The sequence below is a fragment of the Mobula hypostoma genome, chromosome 25, assembly GCF_963921235.1.
Source record: "Mobula hypostoma chromosome 25, sMobHyp1.1, whole genome shotgun sequence".
NCBI lineage: Eukaryota > Metazoa > Chordata > Chondrichthyes > Myliobatiformes > Myliobatidae > Mobula > Mobula hypostoma.
Window position 1 is genome coordinate 15,456,633 of NC_086121.1, and position 20,258 is coordinate 15,476,890.

The 20,258-nt window shown below is 40.9% G+C and overlaps 1 protein-coding gene across 1 annotated transcript in view; it reads right to left on the bottom strand.

Moving 5' to 3' along the window:
• Positions 1–20,258, bottom strand: part of LOC134337933 (MORN repeat-containing protein 1-like) — a 240,582-nt gene that overhangs the window by 182,984 nt on the left and 37,340 nt on the right. The window contains exons 7-10 of the mRNA XM_063033345.1: positions 14,625–14,721; positions 13,070–13,180; positions 7,882–8,005; positions 2,809–2,984 (exon numbers count right to left, since the gene is read on the bottom strand). Of these exons, the coding sequence (XP_062889415.1) occupies positions 2,809–2,984; positions 7,882–8,005; positions 13,070–13,180; positions 14,625–14,721 (508 nt within the window). The remainder of the gene's footprint in view (positions 1–2,808; positions 2,985–7,881; positions 8,006–13,069; positions 13,181–14,624; positions 14,722–20,258) is intronic.

The window sequence follows — 20,258 nt, forward strand, 5'->3', positions numbered from 1 at the left end:
GTGCTGACAGGCTGCATTATGGCCTGGTATGGGAACACTAATGCCTTTGAGTGGAAAATCCTACAAAAGGTAGTGGAAGGTAAACCCTCCCAAACTATGAGCACATCTACATGAAACATTGCCATAGAAAAGCAGCACCCATCATCAAAGATCCTCACCACCCAGCCCATGCTCTTTTCTCGCTGCTGCCATCGGGTAGGAGGTACAAGAGCCTCAAGACTCGCACCATCAGGTTCAAGAACAGTTACTACCCCTCAATCATCAAGGTCTTGAACAAAAGGGGATAATTACACTCATTTAAGGACACTTTTATCTTGTTATTTCATGCTCATTATTTACTGCTATTTATTATCTGCATTGGTACAGTTTGTTTACAGCTTCTGCTTACAGTGGCTGTTCTATAGATTTGCTAAGTATGCCCGCATAAAAATAATCTCAGGGTTGTATGTGGTGGCATGTATGTACTCTAATAACAAATTTTACTTTGAACTTTAATAAAGGTGCAGCAAGAAGCAGCATGACAGAGATGTACAGAAGGAATTTTAGGGTTTAGGGTTAAGAAATCTCAAGGCATCACAGTGGAACAATGAAAATCAGAACTGTGAAAAAGGTCAGAATTGAAGGATTGCAGGGAAATCAGAATCGGGTTTATTGTCGCTGTTTCATATGATGTGAAATTTGTTGTTTTGCAGTACTGTAAAGATAAATTACAATTGAAAAATAGATAAGTGCAGAAGTAAAAGTAATAAAGAAGTAGTGTGTTCATGTACTGTTCAGAAATTTGATGACAGAAGGAAAGAAGTTGTTTCCTATATCACTGAGTGTGGGTGCTTAGGCCTCTGAGGGTCGTAATGATAGGAGGGTAAGTCCAGAATGGTGAGGGTCCTCAATAATGGATGTTGCCTCCAAGGCACCACCTCTTCAAGATGTCCTAGATGGTGGGGAGGGTTGTGCCTGTGATGGAGATGGTTGAGTCTATAAGCCTCTGCAGCCTGTGATCGTCAATACCAGACTGTGATACAATCAGTGAGAATGCTCTCCTCCATATATATATGGAAATATCCAAGTCTTTGGTGATATAACAAATCTCCTCAAATTCCTATCACAATAGAGCCACTGGCATGCTTCCTTCGTGACTGCATCAAATGTGACGGGTCCAGAAGAGATCCTCGGAGATGTTGACACCCATGAACTTAAAGCTACTCATCATTTCCTCTACTGATCTCTCAATGAGAACTGTAGTGAGTTGTCCCAATTTCACCTTCATGAAGTCCACAATCAATTCCTTGGTCTCACTGATGTTGAATGTGAAGTTGTTGTTGTGACACCATGTCTCCCTCATTGTTCCCTGAGAACTTACCAACTATAAAAGCCATTTGAGCTTGCTTAGTCACACAGTTATGAGTTTAGAGGGAGTAGTGCAGTGGGCTAAGCATGCATACCTGAAAACCTGTAAGTGGTTATGGCCAACAGGAATAACATGATTATGGAAGAATTTAAGCAAAATGAAGAAAACTAAACAAATCACTGATCTTTCAATTGCACCCAGTCAGGAAAGAAAACCAAGCATGCACATTTTAATCTTTGGCTTATTTGGTAAAACTGTGATGGATGTTATTGTTTTATTTACCTGTGGCAGCAATAGCCAGAAATTCACAGCATCAACACAATGAGCCAGGCAGATGGAGAGCTCATTTTGTAACTGCTATTGGAAAAATTGCCCCTTTGTTGTTGGATACTGGCATAATGGGATATAGAAAAATAAGTGAAACATCTGTACTTCAGAGATGCAATCAATGCTAAAGTCAAAACTTAACGCAGCAACTGGTGCATCCAAATCAAATAGTTTTAAATCAGACTTCAAAAAGATCTAAAAAAGGCCAATTTGAAAATACTTTGAACACTATTTAACAAGTAAAAAATTACATATGTAAATCTCTAACACTGTATCACAACAGAACATCTTGAAGTGATTTAAAAAGTTTAGGTACAATGACTTATTATGGGGTATTTTGCACACAGCAACATTCCAAAACCCCAATAGGATGGAGTATTATTTATCTATGTTTACATATATTTTAATCACTATGTATCAAGACTGAAGTAAAAAGTACCAAGCACACTATCAGTAACCCTAGCAATGCAAAACTTGCAGCTGAAAGTTAAAGAAAGCTATTCAAAATTAAGGATGGGAGAGCAGAGACAGCACAAATCATTGCTCGCTTTTGATCACTGAGTGTGGTATTTATTTACATACAGACAGACGTAGAATAAATAAAGCTCCTCCAGAATCAAACAGAAGATTAACATGCAAGATTTGACTCCTGGTGATGGTGAATTAAGGTGGCACATGATATCTTGGTTGCTCTTCACAGTGGGTTTATCCACTCATCTTTCTACTATCGAGGAATACTCACCAGAGCTCTAACCAAAAACAGTACACAGTACACTGTAGCTCAAGGGTAATGCTGAATTACAGCAGACATTCTCTGGAATCACACCTGATCAGTTGTTATTTGCTGAATATAATGAAGGGACAAGCCTCAGACAGTATGGGTCCCTGCCAGAGCCAAGTTAGGTCTGCTACAGCTCTATGTGAGCAGTAGTTGAGATTGCCTTACCACAATTGTGTTCGAGATCAGCAATGGTCCTAGCCCCAGAAGTGGGTGCCTGACAAGAGTTCTCACATAGTCCAGTACAGACCTCAGAGTAGATAATTGCACACCACAACAAGGGCCTCCAACAAAGACCTGGTAATTGTTAGATCAGCTTTTACTGTGCAATGAGCTATATAATTTCAGCTCTTACCATCCAATGAGCAATGAGGGCTTCCAGGTTCTGCAAGGAAGTCCTGTTTTGACCTGTTCACTTCGCTATCTTTAACATTCCACGAACTGGCAGGAGTAATTTCAGATTCGGTTGAAGCAATAGCGTTAGAGTCCAGCATATATTCCACCAGGGGATAGGCGACAGCATTGTAACCACTGCATAAACAAAGAACAAGAGTTTGAAGTTTTAGTCACAACCAATTCCAAGGTGAATCCCACTTTATGAATTCTACCACGCTAATGTGGCAGCAATTCTCAGACTGAGTGTGGATGTGGCTGAGTAGAAAATAAAAATAAGCTGTTCTCTGCTTTCTATCACCTATTCAGTAATACAACAGATAATCTTCCACTGAGATTGCAAAAGTAACTGAGTATCCAGATACTTTTGCAAGTATTATCAAGAGCAAAGGCAAGTGAAGCTTATATTTAATCCAGCTTTTGGACATTAATCAGAAAGCACGTTAAAATGAGCCAGTGTGAAATTCCTACTGAATGCCCTCCTCATTGTTGTTGTAAGATTAGTGAAGTTTGGTCTTAGGAACACAAGATAGGTATAAGGGTAAAGAAAGGAAAAGTGGGTCCATTTAGTTAGTTCCAGAGTTCAAGGAAGTTCAAAATTCAAAGTAAATTTTCTATCAAAGTAAATATCTGTCACCATATATAACACTAAACTTGATTTTCTTGTGGGCATATTCAATAAATCCAAGAACCATAATAGAATCAATGAAAGACAGCACCCAATAAGGTGGACAAGCAAATACTGTGCAAAAGACAAACCGTGCAAATACAAAAGATAAATGAGATAGTAATAATGATAAATAAATAAGCAATAAATATCAAGAACATCAGATGAAGAGTCCTTGGTGTGGGAACCATTCAGTATTGCAGCCAGTGAAGTTATCCCCCAGTGGTTCAAGAGCCTCATGGTTAAGTGGTAATAACTGTTCCAGAACCTGGTGGTGTGGGTCCAGAGGCTCCTCCTTCTTTCTGAAGGTCACAGTGAGAAGAGAGCATGATCTTGACCGTGGTGATGGATGCTGCTTTCCTGTGACATGTGCTTAATGGCAGGGAGAGCTTTACCCGTGTTGGTTTAGGCCGTATCCACTACTTTTTGTAGGATTTTCCATTCAAAGACATTGGCGTTTCCATACCAGGCTGTGATGCTACCAGTCAATATACTCTCCACCAGACATATATAGAAGTTTGTTAAAGTTTTAGGTGTTACAAACTGCCGTGACAAGGTGTCCACCTTAGTATTCTTGAAGCCAGTTGGTTGGAGATGGTGAAGTTGAATTGCTCAAAGAAGAGGGAACGGTGAGCCTGATGTGAGTTGAGTTGGGGGGTGTGTTGAATGGATATAAGGTTCTGGTGGTCAGTCCCGATCAGGAAGGGCTTGGTGCTTCCCATCAGCCGATGTCTCCATTAATCCAAGGCCCATTTGATGGCAAGTAGTTCTCTGTCTACTCCATAATGGCAATATGCAGAGTAGAAACTGTGTGAGAAGGCTGCCATCAATGGCAGAGGATGGATGGCCTGGTGCCCACATCAGGTGCATCCACCTCTACCACAAAAAGCCCAGAAAGGTTCAAATGGTGGAGAATGGGAGCGGTGGTGAAGTGCTTCTTGAGCTCCTCCAGAGTGTGGTCTGTGGCAGCATACCAGGTTACTTGTGATGTAGTTGATTTGGTGAGGGAGGTGAGAACAGCAGCGACTTGGCTGTAGTTCCTGATGAACTGGCAGCAGAAGTTGCTGTAGCTGTTTGAGCACAGTCAGGGTCATTCAACAACAACATACACTTTCTCTGGGTCCATGGTCATGCCTTGGGGTGAAAGGATGTAACCCACCCAGGAAGGAAATGGCTGGGGTGCAGCAATAGCATTACTCTAACATGCAGTAGAGTTGGTTTTCAAGGAGATGCTGAGGGAATGAATGGATGCGACAGATGGAGTCTCAGGGGTCCTTGGAAAGGATGAGGATGTCGTCGAGGTAGACAAACACATATCTATGTAGCATGTCTCAGAAGATCTCATTGATGAAGGCTTGGACAACAGCTGGACTGTTAGAAAGTCTGAAGACATCACCAGATATTTGTTGTGACTAGTGGGTGATATGAACGCTGTCTTCCTCACATTCCCCTGGCAGATCTGGATCAGGTTCAATGTGCTCCGTAGATCCAGTTTGGTGAAGGTGTGGGTCCTGCAGTGCGCTTCAAATGAGCTACCATCAAAGGGAGCGAATAGCGGTTCTTGATGGAGATTTTATTGGGTCTACTGTAGTCATTACAGCAATGGAGACTCCATCTTTCTTTTTGACTAAGAAGAATCCTGCACCGGCCGAGGGATAGTCGAATGAAGTCGTGCTGTAGCACTTTGGTGACGTAGTCATTTATGGCTCAGGTCTCAGGAGAAGAAGAACAGATGACCTTAGGAAGGGGTAGTATCAGGGAGGAGGTTGTTCGTGCCGTCGTGTGGTCTGTGAGGTAGCAGGGTGTTGGTTTCCCTTTTACTGAAGGTGACGGCCAAGTCAAGAGTTCAGTGAAATCAAGAGCTCCCCCCATCTCCACAGACTTACAGGGTGAAGTCAGCTAAGGCTATAGGCAGATGGGCTCTCAACTCAGAAGTGAACCTGATGATCAGGCCAAGTGAGGGTCGTAAGTGGAGATGCAGAAATAACCCCAGATGAGAGCAGTGCTGAGTGAGTTGATAAGGAGGAATGGGATAGACTCGCATTACTCCCCAATGCTCATGTACACAAGCTGTGTGCACGCTCTAACCATCCCAGATCCCAAAGGACATCCGTCAATGATCATGATGCAGAAAGGGCGAGAGATAGGCTTGGCAGGGAGTCCAAGCTGCAGAGTCTGGACCAGAAAGTTGCCTGCTGCACCGAAATCCACCAGTGCCTCCTGTGCATACAGAGCCGTCAAGGTGTGGAGGAGGACAGAGAGAATGAATCAGGTAATGGACTGGAATGAGAGGACTGGGGGAGCTTACCAGATAGAAGGCTCCTCACCTCTACCTGGTGCCGTCGTTTTCCTGGACGCACTGGGAATTTAGTGCATGGGTGATTGGCAGCTCCACAGTAAGCACACAAGTTATTTCTCCATCAATACTCAAGCTCTTGGGGGTTAAGGGAGCTCTCCCTACTTGTATAGGTTCTAAAGGCATTCATGATGAGGACACTGTAGCCTGAAATAGTTCTGGAAACGAAACTGACGTTCTGGCAATTACTGGAAGTTCAAGAAATCGATGTTCATGACATCAAGTTGAAGGCTACCCAGACAGAATACAGGTGTTGTTCTTTCAACCTGAATGTGGCTTGAGGCTGATGCGGTGATACGTGAGGTCAAGAGGAACCCTATCCCTAGTGCGGTGGCAGGTTGATGGGGTGACAGCAGATGTGCGTGAAATGGAAGAGATGCAGGTGAGGGAAGTGTTGATGGTAGAGGAAGGGAAGCCCCTTCCTGTGAAGAATGGGAACATTTCATTAGTTCTGGAATGAAAAGCCTCATCCTGAGAGCAGATGTGGCAGAGACACAGGAATTGAGAGAAGGGGATGGCATGTTTACAAGTGACAGGGTGAGAAGAGTTACAATCCAGGTGGGTGTGAGAATCAGTGGGTTCAAAAAAGATATCTGTGGATAAACCATCTCCAGAGATACAGACAGAGAGATCAAGAAAGAGGAGGGAAGTGTCGGAAATGGACCAGGCAAATTTGAGGGCAGGGTGGAAGTTGGAGGCAAAGTTGATGAAGTCGTGGCATGGGTGCAGGAAGCAGCACCAATGCAGTTGTCAATGTAGGATGGGAAAATCAAGGGGGTGACTGGTGTAGGCTTGGAACATAGACTGTTTCACATAGCCAACAAAAAGGCAGGCAGGGCTGGGACCCATGCAAGTGCCCATGGCTAAACCTTTTGTTTGAAGGAAGTGGGAGGAGTCAAAGGAGAAATTATTGAGAGTGAGGACCAGTTCCGCCAGATGGAGGAGAGTGGTGGTGGAGGGGAACTGGTTGAGTCTGGTGTCCAGGAAGAAACAGAGGGCTTTGAGCCCTTACTGATGGGGGATACAGGTGTACAGAGACTGGACATCCACAGTGAAAATGAGATGACCAGGGCCAGGGAACTTGAGGTCACTGGAACTATCAAGAGCAGGAACAAGCAGAAACAATGGGTCTACCTGGAGAGGCAGGTTTATGGATCTTGGGAAGGAGGTAAAGAGGGAGGTGCATTGTAAGGAAACTATGAGGTTGATGACGGTGGATGGGAGATCCCGAGAGTTAATAAGGTCAATGATGATGCGGATGACCATGGCCTTGTGCTCCTATGTAGGGTCCTGTTCAAGGGGCAACTAACAGGAGGTATCTGAGATTCACCAGCATCTGCGGATTTTCTCTTGAAGGTAACTGAAGCCTAGGAGTGACTGGTTGAAGGTGGCTGGTTTGAATGAGTGAACAAGGGTTGTGGATGAAAGATGGATTTAAATGGGCTGCAGGTGATCAGTTGGAAAAAAGTGGCATGTGGCTCCTGTTAGCCGGGTGGAGACTGGAAGGTGCCTGCCTGTGCAGGCCTGATAATAAACCTGACTATCAAATTTAAATGAGGGACTCAAATTCATGAGGGCCTCATCACTGCTGGGATTAGCAGTCAATCAATACTGGCTCATCATCCAAAGATCAGAATCGATTTCATTTTTAAAAATACACACGTGCACACAGTAACCTCACCTGTCTTGTACAGGAGACATTTCATGCAATTTTTTTGTTCAGGGAAAAATGCTCTTAAATATTGAATTAGAAGTGGCAGTACTTCAAGTTAAAGGCTCTCCAGATGGTTTATTGGGTAAATAGACTTCGTTAACTAATATAGACCAGGGCAGAAGTCTATAGACCTCAGACCCACGAAGACTCTGGGCTAAGGGATGGAAAGAACTGCAACTTTGCCGTAACTCATTGAGGATTGGTACTTTCATGACAAGAGGAAAGTAATCGAAAATCCACTGTAACTGAGTTAGAGTGAGGCACTTTTGAATAATATCATTACCCAGAGAACACTTACTACGGTGTTTCAATGAGTGGTTCTTCCAGATCCTCTGGGAGCTGCAGTGAAGTGGTGCTCAGAGTTGGGGAGAGTTGAATGTGCTTCACTCCTGCCCAAATCTGCAAAAGTCGTCCATTTTCAGCTAAAAGGAGACAAAAATCTCATCAACTTTAAAGATACTACCTTTTCAGTCCTCTTCATTGTAGGGGCAAATGCGAAATCTGCTTTAATTTGACTTCTTGATCAGATTGAATTTTGTGAAAATGGAGGCTTGTTGTCTCACTTCTGGATAAAACCCTGACGAGAAAAGCAGGTTCTGAAGTATAAGTAATATCTAGGAATCTGGGAATTAATAGGGACATTGATTTAAACCTGATACATGGGCCCCAAGGCTCCATGCACTAAAGACAAAAAGTTTGGACGCTCCTGGTTTATGAGGTCATCCAAACATCTGAATCACATTACAATCTCAGAGAGCTTTACAAGGCCATTTAATATCTCCTTCCAAGAAGCAATTTCAGTATTCAAAATCAGTTCAGATACAATGAGCCACATTTTTTAAATATATTACAACAAAAAAATTTACCCATCCCTTCTCTGTATATAACCCCATCACCTGACCCTAATAATGACTCTCTCACCTGTTCCAACAATCACTGCAATACTTAGCATCTGATCATTATAAGAAATTACTTATGCCTATACATTGTAATTGTGAAATCTCAGATATTTCTTACCTCTCTTCACCTCTAATTTCATAAGTCTGTCAAGTGTTTTAACAGGCCGTTAGTTGCTGGAGGTAGGTGGGAATGTAGATCAGGTTAGAAGGTTTGCAGCTCAGCTTTGTTTCATAGTCAAGTAAGCAAACATGTATTAACTTCCCAACATTGGCCACAAGTAGAATCTCTGATATTTACCTCCCTAGACCTGAGCCACAAAGGCCACTGTAACAACCCTACCACCGCCTCCACCTAAGAACAACCAACTTAGTGCAGGGACATGACTGCACTGTGACTCTTTCCATATCTGGTGGGCTCAGTGGCCACAATGTATCCAGCAAGCTTTTGAGGATGGGTTTTGAGCAAGCTTTAGCAGGGGATGGGTGAGGTTAAAAAGCTTCAGCAGTATGAAAACGTGTCTGAGAGACATACAGTACACTAGCCAGAAAACAAAGAAATCAAGTATTTTTCTTATAGATATTTTCGTTGGCATAGCAACAAGAAAGCAATAAATTATTATGCACAGCTGGAATATAACATCTGCGAACTTGCAAGATTCTTGGGGATTTTTCAGTTTGAAGCCATCAGTAAAGTGTTTCCAGGTATCTGTTGTCACAACAATAGTCTCAAGTTATTGCTGCTATTATATGGGCAACAGATGGGTTGGTCACCTGATCGTGAGCTGATTAACTAGGCATTTTATAACTTCCACGGTGAATGCTATAACATCAGAGACTTGTGCCTGCCAAAAGGAAATACAAGAAAACCTGGCTGCCTCTCTTCTTCCCAAAGATAGCTGTGAGGGGAATATAGCTTGAGCCACTTCCAAATATTTTGGCAAAAGGAGATCACTGGAGGGAGATTTTACTGCACTTTTGAGTAACTTTCTGGTTACCCAACTGAATGCTACAGAAACGTTTCACCCAAACTACCCAACCTGATTCAAAGCTGCTAACGCACATCATTGAAGCTGGAATGTTGCCCAGCACCTGGAAGTAAGCCACATTACTGAGGCATCAAATAAATCACGAAGAATTTGTTAAATTTGATTCTTTGCACTTCATTTACTCTTCTCCCACTTCTAAAAGTGTCAACCCTTGACAACTCATTGTGCCAACACCTGCCAACTTACCCTTATATGTCAGATTGACATGAGAAATTACCACAGAAAATGTGAACAGGATAAGCCAAGACCTGGTCTCACTAAATAGCCACATGGTATCATTTCCAAAATCAGGAAAGACAGCACCAGCAGATTATTGCTCAATATCCCAAAGCTTACAATTTTCATTCTGCTATTTCCTTCCTGGGTCATTGAGGCCTATTTATGCTTCTCCTGTCCTGGCTGCTGGGGCCCATTTTTATCTTCAGGCTAAGTCATTCTAAATGAATTAGAGATGATGCAAATCCCACCTGCTAGGTCAAAGGCTAATAACACTCAATTCTCCAATGTATACTAATTTGCATAATTATTAATTGCAGGCAGGATTCTCTGAATACAAGGAGGACTCTGGTGATAGGAGGGGAGAATTGAAAGTAAATTACATTTAAAGAAGTGAGAGCAACTTCACTACAGAATCAATGCCAAATAATAAAAATTAGTTCCTCTTATTTTAAGTAAATATTTAGGTCTGCTGGTTGAAGTAAATCATACAGCTTCATGCCTCAAGGACAGCCGTTCATCACTTCACCCCACATTGCTCAAGCCAGGTTTGCATGTGGAAAATATCTTTGGAGATGACACTCCCTAGCACACCTTTATCACAAAGTATTATTTTCTTGTTTAAATCAACAGTAAAACTAAACTAAATGCGAGCATTATTTCCCTTTATTACAACTGGATGAGCAAAAGGCTGCAATGAACCTACTTCGAGAAGGCCCTATTTTCTTCTTCTCCATCTATAAACAAAGCAGACTACAATCAGCCCATAGGGAGATCTGTCTCTGCAGGTTCCATTTGCAAGCTCTTTCTCTAACAAGCTGGATAACTGCCAGTCTATAGTAAGCACTGTCTCTGCAGGCCCAGTTTATTGTCTCATCTCTATAATAAAGCTGAACAAGCACCAGTCTACAGCAGCCTGACTCTGACAATCCCACATATGCTCTCTCTGCAATTTTTTAAACTCTTAAGCCTCGCTCCCTACCTTCACATTTTCGTCCTAGATTTTGAGTTTTGCCTAATCTATTACAATGCATTGTTTTTGATTTTTCTCTCAATTTTAAATTTACTGTCTCACATTCCATCTTTATCTGCTTCTCTCTTTTAACTTTCTTTGGATTCTTATTTTTCCCTTTTGCTGGATGTCTCTTTCTAGTCTTTACAAGTTGGTAGCTCTAGTACAAATATCTTAGCTCTAATCTGTTGATTTTGGGGATCAATTTACCAATAAAATCTCTGTACCTTATCGTGTTCTTTGCTCACATTGATTGGCTATTAAGTGCTATTTATTCATTACCCCAATTTATTCCCTCTTCAATGGCAACAGAAATTTTTAGTTAGAAATTCTATATAAAAAAATGGCCCTCCTCCTTCCCTTTCTGCTATGGTCCACTCTCCTCTCCGATCAGATTCCTTCCTTTCCATTCCTTTGCCTATCCTTCCCACTTGGCTTCACCTTTCAACTTCTAGCCAACCTCCTTCCCTCCCCACACCATCTTATTCTGTCCTCTTCCCCCTTCCTTTCCAGTCCTGAAGAAGGGCCTCAGCCTGAAACGTGGACTGTCTATTCATTTCCACAGATGCTGCCTGGCCCCTCTGAGTTCCTCCAGCATTTTGTGTGTGTTGCTCAGATTTCCTGCATCTGCAGACTTTGTCGTGTTTATTATTGCTGAACTGTCACCATATTTGACACATGCAAGGACACACCTCTATACTATTTCCTTTAGGTACAATCGAGTTTGAGTGTCAGGTCTGTAGGGTCCAGTTCAAAGTTCAAAATAATTTTATTACCAAAGTACATAAATATCACCATATACAATGCAGTGTCTCAAGCGCTTGATTATAGTTGGCTGTTGGTGGTAACTGAACTGCGATCAGGATTATGGAGGAGGACTCTCCAGGTAAAGAGCATGGACTACATTTGACCATTAGGTGTCCAAGGTTGTGGGAACATGAATTCAACAAAACTGGCATATTGGAGCACCACCAAGAATTTATCAAGAAACACACACCATGCTAGATGGAGAAGGAGCCATGTTTTCTTACTCTGCACCAGTCTGTGCATTAGGGCATTGCTTGTCTAATTTATCTTCTCATATTTGCCTGATCTGTGGTCTTCACTACTGTGCCAAATTGAACACCAATTATAAATAAGGAACTGGTGCAGTAACATGAAGCCCAATCAGGATCAAGTCCTTCCAGAGCTCATGAAAGCAAGCATTTGCAGGAAATTTTCACATAGTTTGACAGTTTGTTCCTACCAAAAATTGGTCTTTTTGTTGCCAGCCAGCCAGCCAGCCTGTCAGTTTGGGTTTGGTTTGGATCAGTTTTGCTAGTGGGAAACCAATGTTGTTACTGACAGGTCCTAGCCATTAGCAAACATTTGCTGTCTGTGAAATAAATTAAATTGGAATCTTGCTTATTCAGGTACTTCTTGTGCATTTAAAAGATGTGAAATTGGGTCATCTGCTGTAGGGTGCTATGTATGACATCCAACTATGCAGAGCCCAATAATAGGCCATGGCGGCTGTTTCATTCACACCTCTCAGCTTGACTAGCCTTTTCCTGAAGAATGTTCCTGCATGGTTTAAGTATGTTGCTGCATTCTATTAAAGATTGATCATATACTATTAAAGATTGAATACAGCCTAAGCAAAATATAAAACGATATCTTTGGTTCCAGTTTACTAAATAATAATACACTTTTTCTGAGGCCCGCTATAAGTTGTGCTCAAAAAACCATCCCTTCTAAACCATACATTTTCCTGCTCCTCTCCTGCACTTTATCCTGAGCTGGATAGGTTTATAGCAACCAGACAAGTTGAACATAGGATGTCCACACCCAAGAAAGTGGCTTTTATTTCCTTTAAACCATAGAACTTCCTGTATTAATCCACCAAATAATCTAGTTCCTTTTAAACTACCTTGGTTACCCCAGTGTTTTTCCTCAAACTCTTTACTGAGGATGCTCAATCTCCTATGGTTTAGCTCCATGGATTGAGCAAGCTCCCGATACCTCACTCAATGAGCCATTCTTCATATTAGTTCAGGTAGTGGGCGTCTGTAGTCTACTGATTTGGGGGCTGGTGGCAGAAAAGGCAAGGGGCATCGCAGCTTGACGTTTCTGAGCATGTTGATTCTCCTTTTTTTCTGAAAGCATCCAAATGGTCAGCAATACTATTGGATTAACTAACCAGAACTGGCCAGGGATCAAACCTAAAACTTTCCAGAATCTCCAAGTTCCTACAGATGTAATACAAAATTTAATTCCAAAGTCTGCATGTCTTGTAATTTATTTTTGAGGAAAATTTTATAATAGCTGCCTTACCTTCCATCACCTCTCCTTCATTATTCTGCAATTGAACTTCAATGGTAAAAGATGATCCTTGCACCAGTTCTTGTACTGGCTCACCAAGAATCACCAGCTTAGTGGCTTCACCTTTTCCCAAGACAAAATATTTGATTTAGAAGATGTTATTTGGCACTCAGTGTCAAATACGCAACACACATGCTTACATTGAAAACAACATAAAGGCAAAACTATAACAAGTCTTGTGTATTGGAAGATACATGGATACAAAAGTCTTTAGGATATAGCAGTTGGGTCTAGGACTACTAATGAATTCATTCCATCCGCACAGAATACCAATCAACAAAGCAAAAAAATACTGAACAATAATGTTAAGGTTAAATAAAGAAGTGATCTCATTAAACCCTACTTGGGATACCATGTCCACTTTTGGTAATGGAGATATAAATGAGATGGTCGGAGAAGAAACAGCAGGCTGCAGCATCAGATGAGAAATGTTAACCTTATCATTGGATTCATTATAAATAAAAGTCTTTCCCCTGGGTGATATTAACAGGAAACTAGATTAGTTCATATCATTTGGGAATATGGATAAATCAGTAAATTAGTACCCTGAGGGTCCCTGGTTTAAATTCAGACCAGATTGAGGGAAGCAAAGCTTCTTTCTAGGTGTCTTATCTGCAACTAGTCTGGGCAGCATGTTTTAGTGGCATGTTTATCATCTTCTCCCATTAAGGCACTCACTTTTACTAACATATTTACTAGCAGCTTACTAAAGGAACCTGCTCGGTTTTCATTTTGTATTTATAACTATTGATCATATACACTAATTAAATTTTCTATCACAGAATGCAGCAGAAATTGGTTGAAAACAATCAAACATTTTGTCTATATTCCTGCACTTACTTCTATGGTAAATAATCAGGAATAGGATGATTTCCCTCTCTTCATAAAACTGAAAGTCATCCTGCAGAATGTCTCACAAACATTCGGTAGCCTATTCAGAGTTGATATCAAGTACATGTATACACATGAAGGTGTGGATTATCGGGCTAAACATGCGAGCTTGTGTGCACATCTCAACATGGCAACTTATGAATTTAATAAATCTGGTAGCTTGTTGGTAATACCACAGAAGTCAGCCTAGTTCCTTAATATGACAGCAGCTGTCGATGCTACGATTTACCATAACGCTTCCTGGACTGGCCTGGCAAGTCAATCTGGCCATATCATGTGCAGGTAATAATTGAGACCTTGCTATGCCCAAACACATTGTGAGGAAAGCTAATATTGAAAGGTTAAAAAAAAGAGGAACTTTCCCTATTATTGAAATATAAACATTGCAGCGTGGGATATTTGCAAAGAATTTCATACGTAAATAATAAAAGGGGAAAATGGGTTTAAATAATGATTAAAGGCAACAGTAAAAAAAAAGAAAAATATACAAACAGGCCAATCCTTTTACATTGCCACCCAAATGTAAATCTCTGTAGTTATCATTACATTCACAATGATTCTTAATCATTGTTCACATAACATGTGCAACTGCCACTGGAATCCAAAACTTACGCACCAGCGGGATGTCCATTGATCCACATTCCATCATAAACCATGCCGCTGCAGTGAATTATGGAACCTTGCCCATTAAACAGGCCATTTCTCCACTGCCCCTGAAATTGAAATATTTAATCACTATTTTATGTTGTCCATTATCAGCTGCTTTACCTCATTTGCCCTATGACTAAACTGTATTTCCCCCCACAGAACCACAATACACCTATACATGTCCATGTCCTTTATAGTGCAATAACCAGCTGAACCTAGTCTTCAAAGAACTATAGTTGCCACTACAAAATATCAGCCATTCTCCAACCAAATCCTCCACTATGGAACCATACAGAGAATCACATCTGCTAATAAATTACCACACCTGCCACAGAAGCATATTCCACAATTACCAACAGCTTGCATCTATTACAAAACCACATCTACAGAAACACAAGCGTCACTATAACACAATTTCTTCCATCTTAAATACATGGACTGAAAATTTGGAGGTATGGTAACATCTTTTGCTTCAGCATTATGCAGCTAAAATTGTATTTTCTTCTGGAGTGTAACACAATGACAATCATTCAGTTTAGACCTCATCATATCAAAAATTCATCAAGGCTCTCAGGCCATGAAATATCCTTGTGCACCTGATGTGATGACTGAGTCAGAATGTGGAGAATAATGTCAATCATTCAACGATGATTCACCATTCTGTTATGCCAACAGTACTAGTCTTCACAAAGCAATGTTGAACCAGAACTCCACTGACATAAGCTCCATTCTTCTAACTAATCCTTTGGACTCCTGTAGCTCCTAAACAAAATGATCTTCCTCCCAAACCCATACTTAGATCCTGGCTCTAGCCCACTAATCTCCCTCTTGTTCCATTTATCTCAGCTTCACTCTTTCAATCTTATCCTCAGTCCTCAATAATCCAAAAGGCACAATGAAAGCCTCAAACTCCATCTCCAACCATTCCCCAATACTGATTCCATGCACCCAAAACATTTGCTACACCCGACATGCTCCTCCCAACTACTCCTAACCTTGACCCTGCTTTCCAGCAAACCACAAGCCTAACCCTCACTCTGAACTGATTATGCTCATGTCCTCAACCTCAGACCACAATCAGTGGACTTTCTCCCACAACTCCTCCCATGACCTTGGGACAATACAGTAACCTTACTGCTGAACTCTGGGGCCTTGATTGTTGGCACACTTCAGTTATAACCATCTATTGCTCATAGCATGGCTGCACTAGAATTTCTAAAACAATATACCTGACAGTATCTCTGATGCAGCACATTAAACACATTATATCCTACCCAGTACCATAGACCTTTATTAATACAGAATACAAAAATTCTGTACAATATGACAACTTTACACCATGATTGGCACTGCTAAACACAAAATTCTCATTCAATTCCCTCATATTAATGGATACAGATTTGACAAAGTTAGAAACTTACAAACTGCACAAAAAATTCTTGTAAAACTTCTAGCTAACAAATCTGCAATAGTTCAGGCTTATCCCTCCTTTATCACCCTTTCTCCTCTTTGAAGGAAATTGGTTCCTCCTGATGTGTATCTCCCTGGGTGCCAGTAGTCTTACACTGCATTTGCCACTGTGTTCAAACTGCCTAATCTTCACGTGAGACTAAATGACTGTGGAGATTACTCCATGCAAAGACTGTTAGAGTACTGTAAAGGGTATAAGCAATTCCTTGTGCTGCTTCAATAATACACAGGCCCCTTTACTGTTCTAAAACCATTTGACCTAATTAGTCCCTCCTTCGATTTTCACTACCTTGGTGATTTATCCATCTAGACAGAACGCAAGCAACCTGCACTCAGTGGCCATTTTATTAGGTACACCTGCTTTTTAATGCAAATATCTAATCAGCCAATCATGTGGCAGCAAGTCAATGCATAAAAGCATGCAGACATGGTCAAGAGGTTTCAGTTGTTGTTCAGACTAAACATCAGAATGGGGAAGAAATCTAATCTAAGTGACTTTGACTGTGGAATGATTGTTAGCGTCAGATGAGGTGGTTTGAGTATTTCAAAATCTGCTGATCCCCTGGAATTTTCATGCACAACACTCTCTAGAGTTCACAAAGAATGGTGCGAGAAACAAAAAAAAACATGCAGTAAGCAGCAGTTCTGTGAGCAAAAATACCTTGTAAGAGGCCAGAGGAAAATGACCAGACTGGTTCAAGCTTTCTGGAAGGTGATGGTAACTCAAATAACCACACGTTACAACAGTGGTGTGCAGAAGAGCATCTCCGAATGCATATATTGAACATTGAAATAGATGGGCTACAACAGTAGAAGACCACCAACGTATACTCGGGAAGTACCTAATAAGGTGGCCACTGAGTGCAGAAACCATTTAATTCCAAACATTTGAAACAAGACATCAAATGCCTGCTTTAAAATCGTAGCCAATAATACCCTCTTGAAGGCAAATAGACTGTTCACTTATTGCTAGAAATTGATGTGTTTTACTGGTCATGCTTCATCTTACCTTGTTAGCCTTAAATTCATTGCCCAGGAGTGAAAGAGCAGTACTGGGATATATTGTGCCACCTGGCCCCCATGCACAACAGAAGTACTGGAGGTTTCCAAAGCAACTCTGGTAATGAATGGTATGTGGCCGGCAGCTGTTTGTGTTTCTTTCAACACATGCAGGATGTTTATGTACAGTCATGATTCAGCCTGTAAATAACGCTAGGCTGATTCTCAATCATATTGTGGGAATAAGGATCTAGCAAGATGAAATAAATGTACTTCTTCAGAGAGACTGGAATTTATATAGAACACATTTTCTTCCAATTAATTCCCTAAAATTCACAGGTGAGAGGATCCAAACATTCTTCATCTGCACTAAGCTGCCACAGCTGACTACCTAGGTGCAGACAAAAGCAAGGGTCCTCTGGGAAAAATAGCAGAACACAAGCAATCTTAAAACCCTCCATATTCCAAACATTTGGAACAAGCAACAAAATGTCTGCTTTGAAATTCCAACTAAAACTAGGTAGTACACTCCCAAGACAAATATATTGTTCAGTAAGTTTATTTTGACTGAAGGTCCAGGTTGTAGTCCACCAAAGTCCTACAACATAAATTTAGCAAGACATCTAGAGCACAAAACTGCACATCTCTTAAAACTATACACAGGAGACCCACTGTGGCTCTTCAGCAACTCATCTGTGTCGATAGTGAAGCCCAACTTCTGTTTGACAGGATGGGAATTTCATACTTATTATGCACAAATGCACTTTCTTCATTAGCTTTGCCACTGAGAAAGTTACACAATGAATTATGTAGTCTCTGGATCTCTTAGGGATAGGGGAGGCAGTCAGTGAGAGTTGTGAGAAGGGACAAGGAGACAGGATGAAGACAAGCAAAGTGATATTTCCACCAAAGGGAGATGGGGATAAAGTCCACTTAACAAGTGACAAAAGACGATTGGAGGTTGGAGTTCAAGTTGCAATCCCAAACCTCTACACTGGGAATCGTTAAGAGTGAGATGTCAGGATTTTAGTTACATACTGTACTGCAGGGTTTCTTAACACTGGGTGTGAGACAGACTGGATACCATTTAACTCTTGTAAGCAGGGAAAGTGAATACAGTATATGAATAGTACACTTAGAAACTGAGCTATCAGTACAGCGATATTTCAATATTCTCTCCATTCTCTGCTACATATTAAAATTCCCTAGTGTCCATGGAACAGCACACTAAGCAAAGCAAATGCACTCCCAGGAATATTTGTAATAACATAAATGCAAGGAAACAGATGTCTGAGAGCGAATGCTTTGAAAGGAATCCACTCCAAAATTTTAGAAGAATGAAGAGGAAAGCTTGAAGAATGTTTTCTTTTCCCCACACAGATGGTTATTAGAACATGGAATGCTTTGCCACAAGCAGCTATGAGATGAAGACTAAGATTATTTAAAGGGAAACGGGATAATTATTTTAAAAGAATATAAAAAGTTCAAGAAAAGTTCAGACTAATGGGTGTAGATAGATCCAGTTGAGTGCTAGTACTAATAAAGATACTTTTGCACATTACTCTAAACAAACATCTCCACCACTACAAGTACATTATGAGCAGTAAATGTACCTGCAAAATACACAATTGCTTGCTAAGTTTTTTCAATAACTCCCAAATCCGTAACCTCTATTGCTTGAGACAAGAGCAACAAGCACATAGAAAATCCAATGTAGGCTCCCCTCTGGGACAGTATTCTGATTTTAAAAGTATTTTGCTGTTCCTACATCATTTCTGGGTTTAAATTCAGGGACTTTGATGCTTTGGATATACCAGATGGGCTGCAGTAGTTCAAGAAGGCAGTTTGCCATCATGTTCGCATGGGCAATTAAGATAATTGCCCACGAGAAATGTTAATGTTACTAAATGTGGGCCTTGCCATCTCTTAATAAGAAATCCAAAAATTGCGTGTCTGAGTTGAGTGATATTCTGTGATATATTATATCTCAGATTTGATCACTAAACCTCCAACTTATTCACAGAGCAATTAAAATGAATGCTTATCTTCAGGTATTAATATACAAACAGATGAAGTTAGGGATGGGAGTGTGATAGAATGGACAACTTTTTTCCACAGTGTGAATGCAAGCATCCAGATTGGACATAAGGAAGGTTAGATGTAGAATTATATGCACTGCTTTATCTACAAATTATTTGATGTCCGAGCAGACCATCCCTCTCAATCATTCTTATAGCCCCCTCATCACAGAATTCTCAGATGGGTTACCCTAAGATACCAGTTGCAAATTCAGTGACTAACCATTCAATTAATTTATGTTGGACGCACATGCATTACAGGGAACACATTCACTCAATTAATCTGAGTCTGTAGAACAGGAAGCTAGCTCATAACACTATTTTGTGTGTGTTACTATAAGATTAGACACATTTTGTGAGTGTTACTCTGGATTTCCAATATCTGGAGAATCTCTAGGGTTTACTATAAGTTTGGAGATTATGTTTGGACATCTGATTAAATAACAATGGCATTATAAACACTATGCGATCCAAAACTAATTCGTGCCAATCATGAAATTGACTAGGAACATCTGGTTGCACTCCATATTAGTGCTCCTGACTGTTTTCTGGCATTAGGTGCAAATCTATTAGCATTGTATTTTGTGAAATACACAATTTCACCAATTGAAGGGCTGAGCGCCATACAATGATTGTTGTGGAATTGGCACAGCAGACTTGAAGAACATTGCACTGATTTCTTGCCTTTCTCGTTGTTCATTAGGTACTTTGTTCTCATTGTTCATCAGGAGACCTGACTGGATAGTTTCACAGCTGACTGCCCTGAAGTCCACAAAGTGCATTTTAAACAATTTTTTTTTTTGTTTCCATCATTTAGCTGTTGAGTTGCTCCTTGAACGAGTGCTTCAGTAATGGCAGGACTCTGTTACTGAATACTTCAGGATAGGTGAAGCAGGGTATTCAGGGAGGGTGGGAGACCTTGTGAGTCTTCAGAACCACCACATCCTACCTGAATGTATGTGATGCATAATGCAATTGGACACTCATACTTTCTAAGCCATTCACTGCAGGGTTGTGTGTCTCCTGTAGGGTGAAATTTGGCACTCTCAAATCTG